The sequence below is a fragment of the Palaemon carinicauda genome, chromosome 15 (genome assembly GCF_036898095.1).
Source record: "Palaemon carinicauda isolate YSFRI2023 chromosome 15, ASM3689809v2, whole genome shotgun sequence".
NCBI lineage: Eukaryota > Metazoa > Arthropoda > Malacostraca > Decapoda > Palaemonidae > Palaemon > Palaemon carinicauda.
In genome coordinates, this window is record NC_090739.1 from 100,303,336 (window position 1) to 100,327,350 (window position 24,015).

General features: G+C 34.9%; 6 protein-coding genes across 9 annotated transcripts; all 6 read right to left on the minus strand.

Annotated features, from left to right (window-relative positions):
* Window positions 1-886: 886 nt before the first annotated feature.
* On the minus strand, window positions 887-6,779 carry LOC137654701 (uncharacterized). 2 transcript variants are annotated; one of them, XR_011046678.1, is made up of 2 exons: window positions 1,119-1,206; window positions 887-1,050 (listed from the first exon to the last, which is right to left on the minus strand). XR_011046678.1 is itself a non-coding variant. In XM_068388597.1 (2 exons), the coding sequence occupies exon 1, from the start codon at window positions 5,363-5,365 to the stop codon at window positions 2,042-2,044; it is 3,324 nt and encodes a 1,107-aa protein (XP_068244698.1). In that variant the 5' UTR covers window positions 5,366-6,779; the 3' UTR covers window positions 887-1,050; window positions 1,518-2,041. The 2 variants fall into 2 exon arrangements, 1 of the variants encoding a protein (XP_068244698.1); XM_068388597.1 differs by lacking the exon at window positions 1,119-1,206 and adding an exon at window positions 1,518-6,779.
* LOC137654115 (uncharacterized) lies at window positions 5,480-7,397 on the minus strand. The gene is made up of 2 exons (XM_068387754.1): window positions 5,626-7,397; window positions 5,480-5,489 (listed from the first exon to the last, which is right to left on the minus strand). Exons 1-2 carry the CDS (start codon window positions 7,395-7,397, stop codon window positions 5,480-5,482), a joined length of 1,782 nt encoding a protein of 593 aa, XP_068243855.1.
* A 903-nt stretch (window positions 7,398-8,300) lies between these two features.
* Window positions 8,301-10,742, minus strand: LOC137654702 (uncharacterized). Of its 2 annotated transcripts, XR_011046679.1 has the most exons (2): window positions 8,680-10,742; window positions 8,301-8,366 (listed from the first exon to the last, which is right to left on the minus strand). XR_011046679.1 is itself a non-coding variant. In XM_068388598.1 (1 exon), exon 1 carries the CDS (start codon window positions 10,698-10,700, stop codon window positions 9,204-9,206), a length of 1,497 nt encoding a protein of 498 aa, XP_068244699.1. In that variant the 5' UTR covers window positions 10,701-10,742; the 3' UTR covers window positions 8,562-9,203. The 2 variants fall into 2 exon arrangements, 1 of the variants encoding a protein (XP_068244699.1); XM_068388598.1 differs by lacking the exon at window positions 8,301-8,366 and having other exon boundaries at window positions 8,562-10,742.
* Window positions 10,743-10,747: 5 nt separating this feature from the next.
* LOC137654116 (uncharacterized) lies at window positions 10,748-12,491 on the minus strand. Its single transcript, XM_068387755.1, has 2 exons — window positions 10,955-12,491; window positions 10,748-10,761 (listed from the first exon to the last, which is right to left on the minus strand). Exons 1-2 carry the CDS (start codon window positions 12,489-12,491, stop codon window positions 10,748-10,750), a joined length of 1,551 nt encoding a protein of 516 aa, XP_068243856.1.
* A 2,971-nt stretch (window positions 12,492-15,462) lies between these two features.
* LOC137654703 (uncharacterized) lies at window positions 15,463-17,899 on the minus strand. Of its 2 annotated transcripts, XR_011046680.1 has the most exons (2): window positions 15,842-17,899; window positions 15,463-15,528 (listed from the first exon to the last, which is right to left on the minus strand). XR_011046680.1 is itself a non-coding variant. In XM_068388599.1 (1 exon), the coding sequence occupies exon 1, from the start codon at window positions 17,860-17,862 to the stop codon at window positions 16,366-16,368; it is 1,497 nt and encodes a 498-aa protein (XP_068244700.1). In that variant the 5' UTR covers window positions 17,863-17,899; the 3' UTR covers window positions 15,724-16,365. The 2 variants fall into 2 exon arrangements, 1 of the variants encoding a protein (XP_068244700.1); XM_068388599.1 differs by lacking the exon at window positions 15,463-15,528 and having other exon boundaries at window positions 15,724-17,899.
* Window positions 17,900-17,909: 10 nt separating this feature from the next.
* LOC137654117 (uncharacterized) lies at window positions 17,910-19,653 on the minus strand. The gene is made up of 2 exons (XM_068387756.1): window positions 18,117-19,653; window positions 17,910-17,923 (listed from the first exon to the last, which is right to left on the minus strand). The coding sequence occupies exons 1-2, from the start codon at window positions 19,651-19,653 to the stop codon at window positions 17,910-17,912; spliced, it is 1,551 nt and encodes a 516-aa protein (XP_068243857.1).
* Between the last annotated feature and the right edge of the window lie 4,362 nt (window positions 19,654-24,015).

The window sequence follows — 24,015 nt, forward strand, 5'->3', positions numbered from 1 at the left end:
GTTCACCCGTTTGAGAAAGAGACAGAGAGAGAATTTGCAAGCTTTGCGCAGTTGGATTTATGATAACCAGTTCTTTATCTATCGATCTATCTATCTATCTATCTATCATGAGATAATCTTTGCTAGATGTTCAAGGTCCAGAAAAAGAAATTGTATTATAAAAAATCCCTTATTGGTTATTCCACTGATTTCTTGATAAATGAAAAACTAACGTCCTATTCACTTATAATTATATATTTCTATTGGGGTTTAGTATGCGTTTTATATATTATACGTGATCAATGATTGGTTGCACTACAAATTCTGATAATATTAAGGTCTCTCCCTAATTCCTAATTAGTTTGTGCATTAACTCTTACATCTCTTCCTTTAAGAAAGAGATAATTGGACAATTTCTCATTATCAAAACGATGACGAAAAACGAACCGAAAACATTAAAACTAAAACGCTGCAATTTAATCTTCTTTCTCCCTTACGTGTTTCTCTCCACCCAACATGAGAAGAGAAAATACTCGAACAAAATAAATTCTTTTGCTACATATCCAGCTAACCCCCCCCCCACCCCAGCCGTGCCTGCACATAAGAGAATCTTTTCGAAAAGGGACAAATTTCTTCCGTTTAGTCAGGTCCTCATTTTACTTGATAGAAGAATTGATTTTATTTGGTTTGATTCTTATTTCAAATATATATATATATATATATATATATATATATATATATATATATATATATATATATATATATATTTATATATATATATATATATATATTTTTTTTTTTTTTTTTTTTTTTTGGGGGGGGGGGGGTCTTGAAAAACTTTACAACGTAATTGGAAAATTAATACAATGAGCAATTTTCTTATTTTAATTCAACCTTCATAAAATTATGAACAACTAGGAAATTGAACAAGAATTAATAAAATGGTTTCATGTATTGCTGCTCAAATTAAAACCAATGCTGTTGTTGCTGCTGTCGAAGATGATCGCCTTAAATGGAGGTCAAAGCGATGGTCAAGCATCTCCAACTTCCAATTACCATTTTCAAGAACCCCTAGATAAATATGAAATAACAAATATCAATTACACTTCAAATGGTAATTTAAACTATCAAATAATTACCTAAAGGCAATGGTCCACTTTGCGTATTAAGGATATCACTTGTATACAACGAGCCAAATTGACAGTAAGGCCGAACGAATAACCACCTAAGTAGTAAAAACAACTAATGTAAATAAACTACTAATTAACGTAAAAGTGGCAAAAATGATAAAATGCCAAAATATGATACAAAATTTAAATTATCTAACCAGCTCAAAGTAACTGAAGATAAATGAATCTCTCAATTATGACAGGGAAATTATAATATGGCAATTTCATGAAAATTGTAAATGATATGAATATTATCCAAGGGTATTTTTATTTGTGGGGGCTAAAAAGCAAAGCAAGGGACTTTCATTATCAAATGAACTATGAATTATAAATCACAAATTTTAAATGACCTTTAAAATGATGACGTACCTCACAACCCATACAGTCCGTGTATGCTGTTCGTAAATGAAACAAATCACAATTTCTGTGTTGGCTCTTGATGAGGCTTCCAAGAAGAAGGCAACGTAAGCTGCGGATCCATGGTACAAATCACTTATTTTTTCACCATGACGATAAAGAGGCCAGCAAATCCAATGTTGTCACTGGTGAAGATGGCTAAGAACTAACTATATTTTCATGGAAAGCCGTCCACTTCTCCTTTCTGTAAGAAATTTATAACGAGCAGCAAGTCTCTTCAACGACCCAAACCATCTTAAGTTTTAACAGGTTATTAAGGAATTGTCATCATTTTATGTAAACAAAAATTATTTAAATACTAAAAATGCAAGTTGAAATAAAAACAATCATTTGCAAACTTACCAAATTACCATATTATAAAAAGAAACAGAAAACAAAAAAATAACTTAAGTGTTATTTTTCAACACTCCCGGGGAAGAAATCAAATTCTACATAAGAATTATGTAAATTTGATCAAATAAAGAAAAAAAATATAATTAGTCTGAAATATCATCGTTTAGAATGGTTTTGAATTTTTGCCGTGATATCTCAGCAGCTTTTCTCTGTGGACGTTTCCTAGAAACGTCCATGCCTGGAATCTCTTCTTTCGATGCTACAGCATTATCATCATCATCATCATCTGATCCTACAGCATCCTCATCAGACTCCTTCCTCAAGAGTGGTATTAAAGTAGTAACATGCCTTTTAGTTATTTCATTGGTTTTACCCTTCAGAACTTTCGCAGCAGTTACCTCTCCGTTGATATTCTTGAAAACTTCTTTGACAATTCCCATAGGATAATTAACAGGTTTATATCCATCATCCTTAATCAGCACAATATCGCCGATACTGATTTGTTTATGGTTTACAGGAGCATATCTATCCTTCTTATCAGTAGCTTGTTTAATTAAAGTGTTCATGAATTCCCGATGATAGATTTCCAGCAAGTTAGTTCTAATTTGTTTCAGCTTCTCATAAGACGTTTTAATTTTATGTACAACATCAAAGGCAACCTGAAAATCCTCATCAGAATCAGGGTCAGCTTGTAATGCAGGAATAATATTCAAAGAGACCAATGAATATCCATGAATAAGTTCCTCTGGCGTTATAGGGGTTGGTACATTATTAGAACAATCTCTTAATGCTTCTTTAAATGCAATCGGCCTTCTATTGATCAAATGTACAGCATGACAAACAAGATATTCAAAATCCCTAAATTCAATGACATTATTTCTGATTGACTTCCGTATCATATGCTTGGTCATTTTGACTACGCTTTCAACCAATCCTCCAAGCTGACTGCAGCCCTTATAGTACTGTTGAAAATGGACTTTCTCAACATTATTATCAGTTAAATACTGAACAGTCTCGGCATCCTTCAGGAAATCCTGAACAATATTGGCTCCTGCCACTATTTGCGTACCCAAATCACTTACTATAAACTGAGGGACTCCATATTCAAAAGAATGCAGTGACAAAGCACGCAAAAACTCTTCAACTGTCATATCCATACAGATCTTAAGATTAACTGCTCGTGTGAACATGCATGAAATAACAAGGATCCAAACCTTGACTTTATCTTTCCCTTGTCTCACATAAAATGGACCACAATAATCAAGGTATACATTACCAAAAGGTTTATCAGATGGACTCAATCTAAATTCCCTATAGGCTGATTGATTAAGTTTGACAGGTCTTTGGTTATATCTCCGGCATACAACACATTCCTTCAGAATCCTTTTAACTGTTGAGAAGAATTTTGGTATCCAGAATTTCCTACGTAATTCTGTCAAAAGGGCATGGCAACCAGCATGTTTCAAAAGCAAATGTCCATCCAATATAATAAGTTTTGTTAGAGTACTCTCTCTTGATAAAAGAATAGGATAAGTTTGGTTGGTTACACTGCGCTTCTCATTAAATTTACAATTCACTCTTATTAAATTATGAGTGTCTGGATACAAATTCAACTGTGATATCAAATTAGGCATAGCCATCTTGGTTTTAGAGTTACTACTTAAATAGTCAATAACATCTGGAAAATCTATTTGTTGATCCCTAGAGATGATTTGAGTAAAAGCCTTAGAGCGGAGGTCCTTCTTATCAAAGCCATGTGACTTGTTTATAAACCCTTTCCATCGATCCCAGCATTCCAGAACTTTCGCATGTATAGATATCAACTTATTCATATTTGAATATCTATCTAGAGGTATTAAGTGCTCTAGTTTTACAGTTTGGCTTTCTTTTATACTGGTTGATGCACTATATGCCTCAATGGTTTCTAAATTCTCGACCATTGGTACCTTGAAACCTAAAATGTCACTTCTACTAGCTTGATCGAGATCACGTATATTGGGACCCTTATGGTAATTAGACTTCATTAAGCTTTTGAATGACAGACATCGTGTAATTTTGTCGGCTGGGTTGTCCATTCCACTCACGAAGGAGAATCCAACACTTCTCCCCTCACATAGCTTTATTATATGATTCAGTTTGTTCATTACGAACACTGACCTTTTCTGCATTTTATCAAACCTATGAGAAAATGACTTAAGCCACGACAGGGCAACAAAACTATCTGAGAATAGCCCCAAGTCAACTATTTTGATGGGCACCAGGCACTGTGTGCCACTCAGTTCATTATAGGTATCCAACAAAACCTCTGTACCCAAACACATAGCCTGTAATTCGAGTGAAGGAATGGACTTTTCATGCAATTTGGATCCAATGAGTCTGTTTTTCGCTAATACAAAGCTTCTTTCACCACTTCTTATATTGCATAAATATACAACAACTCCATAAACTCTTTTGCTAGCATCAACATAAGCCTCAAGTTTATATTCATCTGTCCTTTCACCAACACATCTCTGAAGCTCAAAAACAGGAGCAGAATTTACTTGGTTTGCAATATTTTTCCATTCCTTTTGTTGAAAGTCTCTAAGTTGTGTATCCCATCCAAGCGTCCTCTCACATTGCAAGTCCTGCATAAAAAGTCTAGCTCTGTTAAGAAGAGGACCATTTATGTTGAAAACATCATAATTAGATGCAATGGATCGCAAAATTTCCCTTTTTGTATTAGCCTTTTCATCAAGGCCCAATTTCCTGGTTGAAATTGTATCACTCCCTCGATTCCAGATCATCCCAAGTAATTTCACCTCCATCTCAGATTTCTTGCATCCTACATCCGATTGCATATTTTCTCCATCAATTTTATCTTGTAGTGTAGAATCATTAGAAAACATCTGCTGTAGTTCAAATTTGTAAGGACCAAAAATACCCTGTAAAATCTCATATATCCAATTCAAGGTTTCAGATGATTCACAAGTAAATCCACCATTATCCATATAGAAGAGCTGATACATTATCCATTTTGCATTTCTTAGTCTAGGATTATCATTCTTGCTATCCAGTACTAAAATTTTGAAAAGAGCCAACATCAAAATTGTAGGACTGCATCGAAGTCCAAAAGGAAGACGAACATTTTTGTAGGCAATTATAGAGAAATCCCCTTTCTTAACATTCTTATACCACAAAAAGAGTAACTTCTGCTGATCAAGCTCACTGAGTGCAATTTGATTGAATGCTTTCTTAATATCGAAGATCAGTAATCTAGATCCGAATCTCAAATGAAGCATTGCAGACGTTATCTTTTGATTGAGTGATGGGCCAGCATACATAGCCTGATTATGATTGACCGTCATCACACTGGACCTGCTAGGTTCACAAACATTGGACAGGAAAACAACTCTGCATTTTGTTGTTTCCCGATCTAGTCTAAAAACTCCCATGTGTGCTAAAAAACTGCACTCAGGATGCTCATACATGTACCTTTCTAGATTTGGTACTCTCAATTATCCCAAGTTTTGCTTGTTCTTTAAAATTTTCATTCATAAGTTCCAAATTTGCCTTGTTCCTTTGTAATTTTCTCGTGTTGGACCTCAATACAGCCTTTGCAAGGTTGAAATTCCGTCCAAGCAAATGACAGCTCTTTTCATTCCATAGAAGAGGCATCTCTAGCCTTCCTTCCTCGTTTCTTCTTGCGTTATCAAGGGTAAACTTAATCAAATTTGCATTAAAATCTGACATAAAGTTTCCATCTTCAGGGTCTGGTTCATAAATAGATTTCTCATGCACAGATCGCAGCATCTCCTCAGTTGCACGTCTCAGCTCTGATTCTTCAATCATACCTTTTTCATTTAAAATAGCGAAGTTAGCTTGAACCTCCACCTCGCATTCCAAACTTAAGCCACTTGGCTCACCCATAGAACTTCCAAATCCAATATACTTGCAGCATTCATCTATGCCATCAAATACAGGGGATTTGTTTCCATTTAACTCACATGTTTCCTCATAATCGGCAACCGAGCGAGAGTGCTCCGAACACCAAGAACAAGAAAAATCCTTTGAAAGATAAGGTAGATTCCGTTGCATAATCTTGACATTACCCATTAACATCACTCCTGCAGCTGATCCCAAATAAACAGATGGGTGATCATTGCCAAATTTTACTGAAAAATCTAATAAACAATGGGCATCATTTGTACCGAGTATCAAGTCAATATCCTTTATTTTATCACTACCATCAGTCAAATATTTATCAGCTAATTTGAAGCCTTTTTTGGCAAAGGCCCTGGCCACTTCTGAAATTCCTGGCAATGACAAGTTTATATCTATGCTTGGTACACACAATGCATGTATTACACATGCCTTATCATCAAAGTTGCACTTTAATTCAACTATTTTGGATTTATACTTCTTACTTGAATTAAAACCATTGACTGTTAAAGAGACATTATCTTCTAACACTTTCAACCTATTATCACTTGCAAGTTTTTCAGTTACAAAACTGGTCTGACAGCCACAGTCCTTCAAACCTCTAACAAGGGCTCCATTCAACATTTCACAGGTAAAAGTTGGCAAAACAGAGGCGCCATCAGTGGTATGCAAAGCCTTAGTTATAATCATTACATCACTTGAGGTTTCCCTGTGTTTTGAATTACCTGCTTTTACTTCCTTGCTACCTCTCGCATTCATTTGTAGTTTTTCATCATGAGATTTTTCACCTTGATGATCACACAAAAATGAAAAATGCCAACCCTTACAAAAATAGCATTTCTTAAAGAATTTAAACTTGCATTTGTCAGTGGTATGTCCAATGTTAGCACATTTCTTGCAACCATTAAGTTCTTCTAAGCGTCTCAGCTTATGCTCAGGTTCTTTATATTTTATACACTTATGTGTTGCATGGTTTTCCTGGCAAATAGTGCACCTTTTCCTCGGAGAAGCGGTGTCAGAAGTACTAATTCTGTTAGTTTCATTATCCTCATATTTAACATTAACTGCAAGTGATGTAGAAGATTTTCCTCCTTGTCTCCTCCTTTCATTAAACTTCCTTGTGACGTCCATATAACGTTCAGATGCTTCAAAGAAATTTTCCTTTATCTCTTCAAGTGATGGACGTACATGATTAGTCACATTTATTAGCTGAGCTTTAAAGGAGTCATTCATGCCTTGCCAGATGAAATACTGCAAAATATCATCTACTTTGATTTCCAATGTAGAAAAAGTTTCAGTTACATTAGTAATTTTTCCAATATAGGAAAAAGGATCAGTGCCATACTCAAGCTTCATTTCACTTAATTGCTTAATTACATTGAATTTCTGAAGCGAACGAGAAGCCAGTGCTTCTTTAAGCAATTTCTTAGCATCAGTATAGGTCTGCTTTGAAATTTCAAGATTCTCGAGTAAAATTGAGGCTCTGCCTGATACCTGTTGCTTGAGAAGTAATAGTTTATCTCTCTGTGTACGAATATGTGGCAATAGCCGATTCAAACTCGACAAGAAATTTTTCAACATTTTCACTTTCGGTGCTAGCGTAAACCGGAAGTGGAACTACAGGACTCTTTAAGAGACTTCTTGCGGTCTCAGAATCCTTGGCCTCAGGCTTAGAATCCATCAATTGTAAAACAGCAAAACAGGTATTAAATTTATCTGAGTAATCATCACAAGACTGCAATTCTAATAAGAACTCCTCTTCATTTGTCCCGTCTCCATACAAAGACTTATGGATTACAGTATTAAGACTGTTCAACTGATCACTGTACGATACCAATTTGATTTGAACAGCCTTCAACTCAGTTTTATTCATACGCATGAATTTATCATGTTCATTAAACAACCGCGTTACTTGGCCACGAATATATTTACGAGTCTTTAATTCTACACTCATTTCAATAAAATTTAAAACTTAAACCATGGACCCGCAAACAAACAAAACCACAACCCGGAAGCTAACCAGACAGCAAAAACAGCACCTTACTTAAGCCCCACGTTGGGCGCCATCTTGAAAAACTTTACAACGTAATTGGAAAATTAATACAATGAGCAATTTTCTTATTTTAATTCAACCTTCATAAAATTATGAACAACTAGGAAATTGAACAAGAATTAATAAAATGGTTTCATGTATTGCTGCTCAAATTAAAAACAATGCTGTTGTTGCTGCTGCCGAAGATGATCGCCTAAAATGGAGGTCAAAGCGATGGTCAAGCATCTCCAACTTCCAATTACCATTTTCAAGAACCCCTAGATAAATATGAAATAACAAATATCAATTACACTTCAAATGGTAATTTGAACTATCGAAATAACTAATAAATTACTTAAAACACAGGAATGCCATTCAAATATATATATTGTATCAATAATTTAATTTCACTTAACACTATCAAATAATTACCTAAAGGCAATGGTCCACTTTGCGTATTAAGGATATCACTTGTATACAACGAGCCAAATTGACAGTAAGGCCGAACGAATAACCACCTAAGTAGTAAAAACAACTAATGTAAATAAACTACTAATTAACGTAAAAGTGGCAAAAATGATAAAATGCCAAAATATGATACAAAATTTAAATTATCTAACCAGCTCAAAGTAACTGAAGATAAATGAATCTCTCAATTATGACAGGGAAATTATAATATGGCAATTTCATGAAAATTGTAAATGATATGAATATTATCCAAGGGTATTTTTATTTGTGGGGGCTAAAAAGCAAAGCAAGGGACTTTCATTATCAAATGAACTATGAATTATAAATCACAAATTTTAAATGACCTTTAAAATGATGACGTACCTCACAACCCATACAGTCCGTGTATGCTGTTCGTAAATGAAACAAATCACAATTTCTGTGTTGGCTCTTGATGAGGCTTCCAAGAAGAAGGCAACGTAAGCTGCGGATCCATGGTACAAATCACTTATTTTTTCACCATGACGATAAAGAGGCCAGCAAATCCAATGTTGTCACTGGTGAAGATGGCTAAGAACTAACTATATTTTCATGGAAAGCCGTCCACTTCTCCTTTCTGTAAGAAATTTATAACGAGCAGCAAGTCTCTTCAACGACCCAAACCATCTTAAGTTTTAACAGGTTATTAAGGAATTGTCATCATTTTATGTAAACAAAAATTATTTAAATACTAAAAATGCAAGTTGAAATAAAAACAATCATTTGCAAACTTACCAAATTACCATATTATAAAAAGAAACAGAAAACAAAAAAATAACTTAAGTGTTATTTTTCAACACTCCCGGGGAAGAAATCAAATTCTACATAAGAATTATGTAAATTTGATCAAATAAAGAAAAAAAATATAATTAGTCTGAAATATCATCGTTTAGAATGGTTTTGAATTTTTGCCGTGATATCTCAGCAGCTTTTCTCTGTGGACGTTTCCTAGAAACGTCCATGCCTGGAATCTCTTCTTTCGATGCTACAGCATTATCATCATCATCATCATCTGATCCTACAGCATCCTCATCAGACTCCTTCCTCAAGAGTGGTATTAAAGTAGTAACATGCCTTTTAGTTATTTCATTGGTTTTACCCTTCAGAACTTTCGCAGCAGTTACCTCTCCGTTGATATTCTTGAAAACTTCTTTGACAATTCCCATAGGATAATTAACAGGTTTATATCCATCATCCTTAATCAGCACAATATCGCCGATACTGATTTGTTTATGGTTTACAGGAGCATATCTATCCTTCTTATCAGTAGCTTGTTTAATTAAAGTGTTCATGAATTCCCGATGATAGATTTCCAGCAAGTTAGTTCTAATTTGTTTCAGCTTCTCATAAGACGTTTTAATTTTATGTACAACATCAAAGGCAACCTGAAAATCCTCATCAGAATCAGGGTCAGCTTGTAATGCAGGAATAATATTCAAAGAGACCAATGAATATCCATGAATAAGTTCCTCTGGCGTTATAGGGGTTGGTACATTATTAGAACAATCTCTTAATGCTTCTTTAAATGCAATCGGCCTTCTATTGATCAAATGTACAGCATGACAAACAAGATATTCAAAATCCCTAAATTCAATGACATTATTTCTGATTGACTTCCGTATCATATGCTTGGTCATTTTGACTACGCTTTCAACCAATCCTCCAAGCTGACTGCAGCCCTTATAGTACTGTTGAAAATGGACTTTCTCAACATTATTATCAGTTAAATACTGAACAGTCTCGGCATCCTTCAGGAAATCCTGAACAATATTGGCTCCTGCCACTATTTGCGTACCCAAATCACTTACTATAAACTGAGGGACTCCATATTCAAAAGAATGCAGTGACAAAGCACGCAAAAACTCTTCAACTGTCATATCCATACAGATCTTAAGATTAACTGCTCGTGTGAACATGCATGAAATAACAAGGATCCAAACCTTGACTTTATCTTTCCCTTGTCTCACATAAAATGGACCACAATAATCAAGGTATACATTACCAAAAGGTTTATCAGATGGACTCAATCTAAATTCCCTATAGGCTGATTGATTAAGTTTGACAGGTCTTTGGTTATATCTCCGGCATACAACACATTCCTTCAGAATCCTTTTAACTGTTGAGAAGAATTTTGGTATCCAGAATTTCCTACGTAATTCTGTCAAAAGGGCATAGCAACCAGCATGTTTCAAAAGCAAATGTCCATCCAATATAATAAGTTTTGTTAGAGTACTCTCTCTTGATAAAAGAATAGGATAAGTTTGGTTGGTTACACTGCGCTTCTCATTAAATTTACAATTCACTCTTATTAAATTATGAGTGTCTGGATACAAATTCAACTGTGATATCAAATTAGGCATAGCCATCTTGGTTTTAGAGTTACTACTTAAATAGTCAATAACATCTGGAAAATCTATTTGTTGATCCCTAGAGATGATTTGAGTAAAAGCCTTAGAGCGGAGGTCCTTCTTATCAAAGCCATGTGACTTGTTTATAAACCCTTTCCATCGATCCCAGCATTCCAGAACTTTCGCATGTATAGATATCAACTTATTCATATTTGAATATCTATCTAGAGGTATTAAGTGCTCTAGTTTTACAGTTTGGCTTTCTTTTATACTGGTTGATGCACTATATGCCTCAATGGTTTCTAAATTCTCGACCATTGGTACCTTGAAACCTAAAATGTCACTTCTACTAGCTTGATCGAGATCACGTATATTGGGACCCTTATGGTAATTAGACTTCATTAAGCTTTTGAATGACAGACATCGTGTAATTTTGTCGGCTGGGTTGTCCATTCCACTCACGAAGGAGAATCCAACACTTCTCCCCTCACATAGCTTTATTATATGATTCAGTTTGTTCATTACGAACACTGACCTTTTCTGCATTTTATCAAACCTATGAGAAAATGACTTAAGCCACGACAGGGCAACAAAACTATCTGAGAATAGCCCCAAGTCAACTATTTTGATGGGCACCAGGCACTGTGTGCCACTCAGTTCATTATAGGTATCCAACAAAACCTCTGTACCCAAACACATAGCCTGTAATTCGAGTGAAGGAATGGACTTTTCATGCAATTTGGATCCAATGAGTCTGTTTTTCGCTAATACAAAGCTTCTTTCACCACTTCTTATATTGCATAAATATACAACAACTCCATAAACTCTTTTGCTAGCATCAACATAAGCCTCAAGTTTATATTCATCTGTCCTTTCACCAACACATCTCTGAAGCTCAAAAACAGGAGCAGAATTTACTTGGTTTGCAATATTTTTCCATTCCTTTTGTTGAAAGTCTCTAAGTTGTGTATCCCATCCAAGCGTCCTCTCACATTGCAAGTCCTGCATAAAAAGTCTAGCTCTGTTAAGAAGAGGACCATTTATGTTGAAAACATCATAATTAGATGCAATGGATCGCAAAATTTCCCTTTTTGTATTAGCCTTTTCATCAAGGCCCAATTTCCTGGTTGAAATTGTATCACTCCCTCGATTCCAGATCATCCCAAGTAATTTCACCTCCATCTCAGATTTCTTGCATCCTACATCCGATTGCATATTTTCTCCATCAATTTTATCTTGTAGTGTAGAATCATTAGAAAACATCTGCTGTAGTTCAAATTTGTAAGGACCAAAAATACCCTGTAAAATCTCATATATCCAATTCAAGGTTTCAGATGATTCACAAGTAAATCCACCATTATCCATATAGAAGAGCTGATACATTATCCATTTTGCATTTCTTAGTCTAGGATTATCATTCTTGCTATCCAGTACTAAAATTTTGAAAAGAGCCAACATCAAAATTGTAGGACTGCATCGAAGTCCAAAAGGAAGACGAACATTTTTGTAGGCAATTATAGAGAAATCCCCTTTCTTAACATTCTTATACCACAAAAAGAGTAACTTCTGCTGATCAAGCTCACTGAGTGCAATTTGATTGAATGCTTTCTTAATATCGAAGATCAGTAATCTAGATCCGAATCTCAAATGAAGCATTGCAGACGTTATCTTTTGATTGAGTGATGGGCCAGCATACATAGCCTGATTATGATTGACCGTCATCACACTGGACCTGCTAGGTTCACAAACATTGGACAGGAAAACAACTCTGCATTTTGTTGTTTCCCGATCTAGTCTAAAAACTCCCATGTGTGCTAAAAAACTGCACTCAGGATGCTCATACATGTACCTTTCTAGATTTGGTACTCTCAATTATCCCAAGTTTTGCTTGTTCTTTAAAATTTTCATTCATAAGTTCCAAATTTGCCTTGTTCCTTTGTAATTTTCTCGTGTTGGACCTCAATACAGCCTTTGCAAGGTTGAAATTCCGTCCAAGCAAATGACAGCTCTTTTCATTCCATAGAAGAGGCATCTCTAGCCTTCCTTCCTCGTTTCTTCTTGCGTTATCAAGGGTAAACTTAATCAAATTTGCATTAAAATCTGACATAAAGTTTCCATCTTCAGGGTCTGGTTCATAAATAGATTTCTCATGCACAGATCGCAGCATCTCCTCAGTTGCACGTCTCAGCTCTGATTCTTCAATCATACCTTTTTCATTTAAAATAGCGAAGTTAGCTTGAACCTCCACCTCGCATTCCAAACTTAAGCCACTTGGCTCACCCATAGAACTTCCAAATCCAATATACTTGCAGCATTCATCTATGCCATCAAATACAGGGGATTTGTTTCCATTTAACTCACATGTTTCCTCATAATCGGCAACCGAGCGAGAGTGCTCCGAACACCAAGAACAAGAAAAATCCTTTGAAAGATAAGGTAGATTCCGTTGCATAATCTTGACATTACCCATTAACATCACTCCTGCAGCTGATCCCAAATAAACAGATGGGTGATCATTGCCAAATTTTACTGAAAAATCTAATAAACAATGGGCATCATTTGTACCGAGTATCAAGTCAATATCCTTTATTTTATCACTACCATCAGTCAAATATTTATCAGCTAATTTGAAGCCTTTTTTGGCAAAGGCCCTGGCCACTTCTGAAATTCCTGGCAATGACAAGTTTATATCTATGCTTGGTACACACAATGCATGTATTACACATGCCTTATCATCAAAGTTGCACTTTAATTCAACTATTTTGGATTTATACTTCTTACTTGAATTAAAACCATTGACTGTTAAAGAGACATTATCTTCTAACACTTTCAACCTATTATCACTTGCAAGTTTTTCAGTTACAAAACTGGTCTGACAGCCACAGTCCTTCAAACCTCTAACAAGGGCTCCATTCAACATTTCACAGGTAAAAGTTGGCAAAACAGAGGCGCCATCAGTGGTATGCAAAGCCTTAGTTATAATCATTACATCACTTGAGGTTTCCCTGTGTTTTGAATTACCTGCTTTTACTTCCTTGCTACCTCTCGCATTCATTTGTAGTTTTTCATCATGAGATTTTTCACCTTGATGATCACACAAAAATGAAAAATGCCAACCCTTACAAAAATAGCATTTCTTAAAGAATTTAAACTTGCATTTGTCAGTGGTATGTCCAATGTTAGCACATTTCTTGCAACCATTAAGTTCTTCTAAGCGTCTCAGCTTATGCTCAGGTTCTTTATATTTTATACACTTATGTGTTGCATGGTTTTCCTGGCAAATAGTGCACCTTTTCCTCGGAGAAGCGGTGTCAGAAGTACTAATTCTGTTAGTTTCATTATCCTCATATTTAACATTAACTGCAAGTGATGTAGAAGATTTTCCTCCTTGTCTCCTCCTTTCATTAAACTTCCTTGTGACGTCCATATAACGTTCAGATGCTTCAAAGAAATTTTCCTTTATCTCTTCAAGTGATGGACGTACATGATTAGTCACATTTATTAGCTGAGCTTTAAAGGAGTCATTCATGCCTTGCCAGATGAAATACTGCAAAATATCATCTACTTTGATTTCCAATGTAGAAAAAGTTTCAGTTACATTAGTAATTTTTCCAATATAGGAAAAAGGATCAGTGCCATACTCAAGCTTCATTTCACTTAATTGCTTAATTACATTGAATTTCTGAAGCGAACGAGAAGCCAGTGCTTCTTTAAGCAATTTCTTAGCATCAGTATAGGTCTGCTTTGAAATTTCAAGATTCTCGAGTAAAATTGAGGCTCTGCCTGATACCTGTTGCTTGAGAAGTAATAGTTTATCTCTCTGTGTACGAATATGTGGCAATAGCCGATTCAAACTCGACAAGAAATTTTTCAACATTTTCACTTTCGGTGCTAGCGTAAACCGGAAGTGGAACTACAGGACTCTTTAAGAGACTTCTTGCGGTCTCAGAATCCTTGGCCTCAGGCTTAGAATCCATCAATTGTAAAACAGCAAAACAGGTATTAAATTTATCTGAGTAATCATCACAAGACTGCAATTCTAATAAGAACTCCTCTTCATTTGTCCCGTCTCCATACAAAGACTTATGGATTACAGTATTAAGACTGTTCAACTGATCACTGTACGATACCAATTTGATTTGAACAGCCTTCAACTCAGTTTTATTCATACGCATGAATTTATCATGTTCATTAAACAACCGCGTTACTTGGCCACGAATATATTTACGAGTCTTTAATTCTACACTCATTTCAATAAAATTTAAAACTTAAACCATGGACCCGCAAACAAACAAAACCACAACCCGGAAGCTAACCAGACAGCAAAAACAGCACCTTACTTAAGCCCCACGTTGGGCGCCATCTTGAAAAACTTTACAACGTAATTGGAAAATTAATACAATGAGCAATTTTCTTATTTTAATTCAACCTTCATAAAATTATGAACAACTAGGAAATTGAACAAGAATTAATAAAATGGTTTCATGTATTGCTGCTCAAATTAAAAACAATGCTGTTGTTGCTGCTGCCGAAGATGATCGCCTAAAATGGAGGTCAAAGCGATGGTCAAGCATCTCCAACTTCCAATTACCATTTTCAAGAACCCCTAGATAAATATGAAATAACAAATATCAATTACACTTCAAATGGTAATTTGAACTATCGAAATAACTAATAAATTACTTAAAACACAGGAATGCCATTCAAATATATATATTGTATCAATAATTTAATTTCACTTAACACTATCAAATAATTACCTAAAGGCAATGGTCCACTTTGCGTATTAAGGATATCACTTGTATACAACGAGCCAAATTGACAGTAAGGCCGAACGAATAACCACCTAAGTAGTAAAAACAACTAATGTAAATAAACTACTAATTAACGTAAAAGTGGCAAAAATGATAAAATGCCAAAATATGATACAAAATTTAAATTATCTAACCAGCTCAAAGTAACTGAAGATAAATGAATCTCTCAATTATGACAGGGAAATTATAATATGGCAATTTCATGAAAATTGTAAATGATATGAATATTATCCAAGGGTATTTTTATTTGTGGGGGCTAAAAAGCAAAGCAAGGGACTTTCATTATCAAATGAACTATGAATTATAAATCACAAATTTTAAATGACCTTTAAAATGATGACGTACCTCACAACCCATACAGTCCGTGTATGCTGTTCGTAAATGAAACAAATCACAATTTCTGTGTTGGCTCTTGATGAGGCTTCCAAGAAGAAGGCAACGTAAGCTGCGGATCCATGGTACAAATCACTTATTTTTTCACCATGACGATAAAGAGGCCAGCAAATCCAATGTTGTCACTGGTGAAGATGGCTAAGAACTAACTATATTTTCATGGAAAGCCGTCCACTTCTCCTTTCTGTAAGAAATTTATAACGAGCAGCAAGTCTCTTCAACGACCCAAACCATCTTAAGTTTTAACAGGTTATTAAGGAATTGTCATCATTTTATGTAAACAAAAATTATTTAAATACTAAAAATGCAAGTTGAAATAAAAACAATCATTTGCAAACTTACCAAATTACCATATTATAAAAAGAAACAGAAAACAAAAAAATAACTTAAGTGTTATTTTTCAACACTCCCGGGGAAGAAATCAAATTCTACATAAGAATTATGTAAATTTGATCAAATAAAGAAAAAAAATATAATTAGTCTGAAATATCATCGTTTAGAATGGTTTTGAATTTTTGCCGTGATATCTCAGCAGCTTTTCTCTGTGGACGTTTCCTAGAAACGTCCATGCCTGGAATCTCTTCTTTCGATGCTACAGCATTATCATCATCATCATCATCTGATCCTACAGCATCCTCATCAGACTCCTTCCTCAAGAGTGGTATTAAAGTAGTAACATGCCTTTTAGTTATTTCATTGGTTTTACCCTTCAGAACTTTCGCAGCAGTTACCTCTCCGTTGATATTCTTGAAAACTTCTTTGACAATTCCCATAGGATAATTAACAGGTTTATATCCATCATCCTTAATCAGCACAATATCGCCGATACTGATTTGTTTATGGTTTACAGGAGCATATCTATCCTTCTTATCAGTAGCTTGTTTAATTAAAGTGTTCATGAATTCCCGATGATAGATTTCCAGCAAGTTAGTTCTAATTTGTTTCAGCTTCTCATAAGACGTTTTAATTTTATGTACAACATCAAAGGCAACCTGAAAATCCTCATCAGAATCAGGGTCAGCTTGTAATGCAGGAATAATATTCAAAGAGACCAATGAATATCCATGAATAAGTTCCTCTGGCGTTATAGGGGTTGGTACATTATTAGAACAATCTCTTAATGCTTCTTTAAATGCAATCGGCCTTCTATTGATCAAATGTACAGCATGACAAACAAGATATTCAAAATCCCTAAATTCAATGACATTATTTCTGATTGACTTCCGTATCATATGCTTGGTCATTTTGACTACGCTTTCAACCAATCCTCCAAGCTGACTGCAGCCCTTATAGTACTGTTGAAAATGGACTTTCTCAACATTATTATCAGTTAAATACTGAACAGTCTCGGCATCCTTCAGGAAATCCTGAACAATATTGGCTCCTGCCACTATTTGCGTACCCAAATCACTTACTATAAACTGAGGGACTCCATATTCAAAAGAATGCAGTGACAAAGCACGCAAAAACTCTTCAACTGTCATATCCATACAGATCTTAAGATTAACTGCTCGTGTGAACATGCATGAAATAACAAGGATCCAAACCTTGACTTTATCTTTCCCTTGTCTCACATAAAATGGACCACAATAATCAAGGTATACATTACCAAAAGGTTTATCAGATGGACTCAATCTAAATTCCCTATAGGCTGATTGATTAAGTTTGACAGGTCTTTGGTTATATCTCCGGCATACAACACATTCCTTCAGAATCCTTTTAACTGTTGAGAAGAATTTTGGTATCCAGAATTTCCTACGTAATTCTGTCAAAAGGGCATAGCAACCAGCATGTTTCAAAAGCAAATGTCCATCCAATATAATAAGTTTTGTTAGAGTACTCTCTCTTGATAAAAGAATAGGATAAGTTTGGTTGGTTACACTGCGCTTCTCATTAAATTTACAATTCACTCTTATTAAATTATGAGTGTCTGGATACAAATTCAACTGTGATATCAAATTAGGCATAGCCATCTTGGTTTTAGAGTTACTACTTAAATAGTCAATAACATCTGGAAAATCTATTTGTTGATCCCTAGAGATGATTTGAGTAAAAGCCTTAGAGCGGAGGTCCTTCTTATCAAAGCCATGTGACTTGTTTATAAACCCTTTCCATCGATCCCAGCATTCCAGAACTTTCGCATGTATAGATATCAACTTATTCATATTTGAATATCTATCTAGAGGTATTAAGTGCTCTAGTTTTACAGTTTGGCTTTCTTTTATACTGGTTGATGCACTATATGCCTCAATGGTTTCTAAATTCTCGACCATTGGTACCTTGAAACCTAAAATGTCACTTCTACTAGCTTGATCGAGATCACGTATATTGGGACCCTTATGGTAATTAGACTTCATTAAGCTTTTGAATGACAGACATCGTGTAATTTTGTCGGCTGGGTTGTCCATTCCACTCACGAAGGAGAATCCAACACTTCTCCCCTCACATAGCTTTATTATATGATTCAGTTTGTTCATTACGAACACTGACCTTTTCTGCATTTTATCAAACCTATGAGAAAATGACTTAAGCCACGACAGGGCAACAAAACTATCTGAGAATAGCCCCAAGTCAACTATTTTGATGGGCACCAGGCACTGTGTGCCACTCAGTTCATTATAGGTATCCAACAAAACCTCTGTACCCAAACACATAGCCTGTAATTCGAGTGAAGGAATGGACTTTTCATGCAATTTGGATCCAATGAGTCTGTTTTTCGCTAATACAAAGCTTCTTTCACCACTTCTTATATTGCATAAATATACAACAACTCCATAAACTCTTTTGCTAGCATCAACATAAGCCTCAAGTTTATATTCATCTGTCCTTTCACCAACACATCTCTGAAGCTCAAAAACAGGAGCAGAATTTACTTGGTTTGCAATATTTTTCCATTCCTTTTGTTGAAAGTCTCTAAGTTGTGTATCCCATCCAAGCGTCCTCTCACATTGCAAGTCCTGCATAAAAAGTCTAGCTCTGTTAAGAAGAGGACCATTTATGTTGAAAACATCATAATTAGATGCAATGGATCGCAAAATTTCCCTTTTTGTATTAGCCTTTTCATCAAGGCCCAATTTCCTGGTTGAAATTGTATCACTCCCTCGATTCCAGATCATCCCAAGTAATTTCACCTCCATCTCAGATTTCTTGCATCCTACATCCGATTGCATATTTTCTCCATCAATTTTATCTTGTAGTGTAGAATCATTAGAAAACATCTGCTGTAGTTCAAATTTGTAAGGACCAAAAATACCCTGTAAAATCTCATATATCCAATTCAAGGTTTCAGATGATTCACAAGTAAATCCACCATTATCCATATAGAAGAGCTGATACATTATCCATTTTGCATTTCTTAGTCTAGGATTATCATTCTTGCTATCCAGTACTAAAATTTTGAAAAGAGCCAACATCAAAATTGTAGGACTGCATCGAAGTCCAAAAGGAAGACGAACATTTTTGTAGGCAATTATAGAGAAATCCCCTTTCTTAACATTCTTATACCACAAAAAGAGTAACTTCTGCTGATCAAGCTCACTGAGTGCAATTTGATTGAATGCTTTCTTAATATCGAAGATCAGTAATCTAGATCCGAATCTCAAATGAAGCATTGCAGACGTTATCTTTTGATTGAGTGATGGGCCAGCATACATAGCCTGATTATGATTGACCGTCATCACACTGGACCTGCTAGGTTCACAAACATTGGACAGGAAAACAACTCTGCATTTTGTTGTTTCCCGATCTAGTCTAAAAACTCCCATGTGTGCTAAAAAACTGCACTCAGGATGCTCATACATGTACCTTTCTAGATTTGGTACTCTCAATTATCCCAAGTTTTGCTTGTTCTTTAAAATTTTCATTCATAAGTTCCAAATTTGCCTTGTTCCTTTGTAATTTTCTCGTGTTGGACCTCAATACAGCCTTTGCAAGGTTGAAATTCCGTCCAAGCAAATGACAGCTCTTTTCATTCCATAGAAGAGGCATCTCTAGCCTTCCTTCCTCGTTTCTTCTTGCGTTATCAAGGGTAAACTTAATCAAATTTGCATTAAAATCTGACATAAAGTTTCCATCTTCAGGGTCTGGTTCATAAATAGATTTCTCATGCACAGATCGCAGCATCTCCTCAGTTGCACGTCTCAGCTCTGATTCTTCAATCATACCTTTTTCATTTAAAATAGCGAAGTTAGCTTGAACCTCCACCTCGCATTCCAAACTTAAGCCACTTGGCTCACCCATAGAACTTCCAAATCCAATATACTTGCAGCATTCATCTATGCCATCAAATACAGGGGATTTGTTTCCATTTAACTCACATGTTTCCTCATAATCGGCAACCGAGCGAGAGTGCTCCGAACACCAAGAACAAGAAAAATCCTTTGAAAGATAAGGTAGATTCCGTTGCATAATCTTGACATTACCCATTAACATCACTCCTGCAGCTGATCCCAAATAAACAGATGGGTGATCATTGCCAAATTTTACTGAAAAATCTAATAAACAATGGGCATCATTTGTACCGAGTATCAAGTCAATATCCTTTATTTTATCACTACCATCAGTCAAATATTTATCAGCTAATTTGAAGCCTTTTTTGGCAAAGGCCCTGGCCACTTCTGAAATTCCTGGCAATGACAAGTTTATATCTATGCTTGGTACACACAATGCATGTATTACACATGCCTTATCATCAAAGTTGCACTTTAATTCAACTATTTTGGATTTATACTTCTTACTTGAATTAAAACCATTGACTGTTAAAGAGACATTATCTTCTAACACTTTCAACCTATTATCACTTGCAAGTTTTTCAGTTACAAAACTGGTCTGACAGCCACAGTCCTTCAAACCTCTAACAAGGGCTCCATTCAACATTTCACAGGTAAAAGTTGGCAAAACAGAGGCGCCATCAGTGGTATGCAAAGCCTTAGTTATAATCATTACATCACTTGAGGTTTCCCTGTGTTTTGAATTACCTGCTTTTACTTCCTTGCTACCTCTCGCATTCATTTGTAGTTTTTCATCATGAGATTTTTCACCTTGATGATCACACAAAAATGAAAAATGCCAACCCTTACAAAAATAGCATTTCTTAAAGAATTTAAACTTGCATTTGTCAGTGGTATGTCCAATGTTAGCACATTTCTTGCAACCATTAAGTTCTTCTAAGCGTCTCAGCTTATGCTCAGGTTCTTTATATTTTATACACTTATGTGTTGCATGGTTTTCCTGGCAAATAGTGCACCTTTTCCTCGGAGAAGCGGTGTCAGAAGTACTAATTCTGTTAGTTTCATTATCCTCATATTTAACATTAACTGCAAGTGATGTAGAAGATTTTCCTCCTTGTCTCCTCCTTTCATTAAACTTCCTTGTGACGTCCATATAACGTTCAGATGCTTCAAAGAAATTTTCCTTTATCTCTTCAAGTGATGGACGTACATGATTAGTCACATTTATTAGCTGAGCTTTAAAGGAGTCATTCATGCCTTGCCAGATGAAATACTGCAAAATATCATCTACTTTGATTTCCAATGTAGAAAAAGTTTCAGTTACATTAGTAATTTTTCCAATATAGGAAAAAGGATCAGTGCCATACTCAAGCTTCATTTCACTTAATTGCTTAATTACATTGAATTTCTGAAGCGAACGAGAAGCCAGTGCTTCTTTAAGCAATTTCTTAGCATCAGTATAGGTCTGCTTTGAAATTTCAAGATTCTCGAGTAAAATTGAGGCTCTGCCTGATACCTGTTGCTTGAGAAGTAATAGTTTATCTCTCTGTGTACGAATATGTGGCAATAGCCGATTCAAACTCAACAAGAAATTTTTCAACATTTTCACTTTCGGTGCTAGCGTAAACCGGAAGTGGAACTACAGGACTCTTTAAGAGACTTCTTGCGGTCTCAGAATCCTTGGCCTCAGGCTTAGAATCCATCAATTGTAAAACAGCAAAACAGGTATTAAATTTATCTGAGTAATCATCACAAGACTGCAATTCTAATAAGAACTCCTCTTCATTTGTCCCGTCTCCATACAAAGACTTATGGATTACAGTATTAAGACTGTTCAACTGATCACTGTACGATACCAATTTGATTTGAACAGCCTTCAACTCAGTTTTATTCATACGCATGAATTTATCATGTTCATTAAACAACCGCGTTACTTGGCCACGAATATATTTACGAGTCTTTAATTCTACACTCATTTCAATAAAATTTAAAACTTAAACCATGGACCCGCAAACAAACAAAACCACAACCCGGAAGCTAACCAGACAGCAAAAACAGCACCTTACTTAAGCCCCACGTTGGGCGCCATCTTGAAAAACTTTACAACGTAATTGGAAAATTAATACAATGAGCAATTTTCTTATTTTAATTCAACCTTCATAAAATTATGAACAACTAGGAAATTGAACAAGAATTAATAAAATGGTTTCATGTATTGCTGCTCAAATTAAAAACAATGCTGTTGTTGCTGCTGCCGAAGATGATCGCCTAAAATGGAGGTCAAAGCGATGGTCAAGCATCTCCAACTTCCAATTACCATTTTCAAGAACCCCTAGATAAATATGAAATAACAAATATCAATTACACTTCAAATGGTAATTTAAACTATCGAAATAACTAATAAATTACTTAAAACACAGGAATGCCATTCAAATATATATATTGTATCAATAATTTAATTTCACTTAACACTATCAAATAATTACCTAAAGGCAATGGTCCACTTTGCGTATTAAGGATATCACTTGTATACAACGAGCCAAATTGACAGTAAGGCCGAACGAATAACCACCTAAGTAGTAAAAACAACTAATGTAAATAAACTACTAATTAACGTAAAAGTGGCAAAAATGATAAAATGCCAAAATATGATACAAAATTTAAATTATCTAACCAGCTCAAAGTAACTGAAGATAAATGAATCTCTCAATTATGACAGGGAAATTATAATATGGCAATTTCATGAAAATTGTAAATGATATGAATATTATCCAAGGGTATTTTTATTTGTGGGGGCTAAAAAGCAAAGCAAGGGACTTTCATTATCAAATGAACTATGAATTATAAATCACAAATTTTAAATGACCTTTAAAATGATGACGTACCTCACAACCCATACAGTCCGTGTATGCTGTTCGTAAATGAAACAAATCACAATTTCTGTGTTGGCTCTTGATGAGGCTTCCAAGAAGAAGGCAACGTAAGCTGCGGATCCATGGTACAAATCACTTATTTTTTCACCATGACGATAAAGAGGCCAGCAAATCCAATGTTGTCACTGGTGAAGATGGCTAAGAACTAACTATATTTTCATGGAAAGCCGTCCACTTCTCCTTTCTGTAAGAAATTTATAACGAGCAGCAAGTCTCTTCAACGACCCAAACCATCTTAAGTTTTAACAGGTTATTAAGGAATTGTCATCATTTTATGTAAACAAAAATTATTTAAATACTAAAAATGCAAGTTGAAATAAAAACAATCATTTGCAAACTTACCAAATTACCATATTATAAAAAGAAACAGAAAACAAAAAAATAACTTAAGTGTTATTTTTCAACAGGGGGGGGGGGGGGGCAAAGATTTGTGTGACCAAAACTTTATTTTTTTGTATGAAATATGTTTTTTTTTTTTCACGGAACATATATAAGAGAGAGTAGAGTTTTATATTAAAGTGAATTGTTGGAATAAACATTAGTTTATATTTCGAAATTCTTGTTTACGTTTACTTAAAGGTTTTACACATTAATAATAAAAAATTTAACCACTCAATAGATTACTAAATACATTAACAACCATCTTCGATCAGATTCAAATTATCAAATCGCATAATACAAGGTAAAGTGAATTGATAAATTATATTTTATACTATTTCTTTAGTATTATTCGTATAGTCTTATGATTTATGTCTTATGTAAAAATATACTTAATTTTCATGACACTAATGAAAGCTAATAGAACTAATGTTCGAAATACTGTTACACCGTTATCATGTTGAGAAATTAGGTCACAGAAGTCTAAATGGATAATATTAAGGCAACTTATAAAAAAAACACAATAGATTATGTAAAACCCGTATAGTAACTCAAGGAACGATGGCCAAATTTAACTCGAGGAACG

Coding starts and splice junctions, on each gene's coding strand:
- LOC137654701 (XM_068388597.1), bottom strand. CDS start 5,365: ATGTATGAGCATCCTGAGTGCAGTTTTTTAGCACACATGGGAGTTTTT.
- LOC137654115 (XM_068387754.1), bottom strand. CDS start 7,397: ATGTTGAAAAATTTCTTGTCGAGTTTGAATCGGCTATTGCCACATATT.
- LOC137654702 (XM_068388598.1), bottom strand. CDS start 10,700: ATGGCTATGCCTAATTTGATATCACAGTTGAATTTGTATCCAGACACT.
- LOC137654116 (XM_068387755.1), bottom strand. CDS start 12,491: ATGGGAGTTTTTAGACTAGATCGGGAAACAACAAAATGCAGAGTTGTT.
- LOC137654703 (XM_068388599.1), bottom strand. CDS start 17,862: ATGGCTATGCCTAATTTGATATCACAGTTGAATTTGTATCCAGACACT.
- LOC137654117 (XM_068387756.1), bottom strand. CDS start 19,653: ATGGGAGTTTTTAGACTAGATCGGGAAACAACAAAATGCAGAGTTGTT.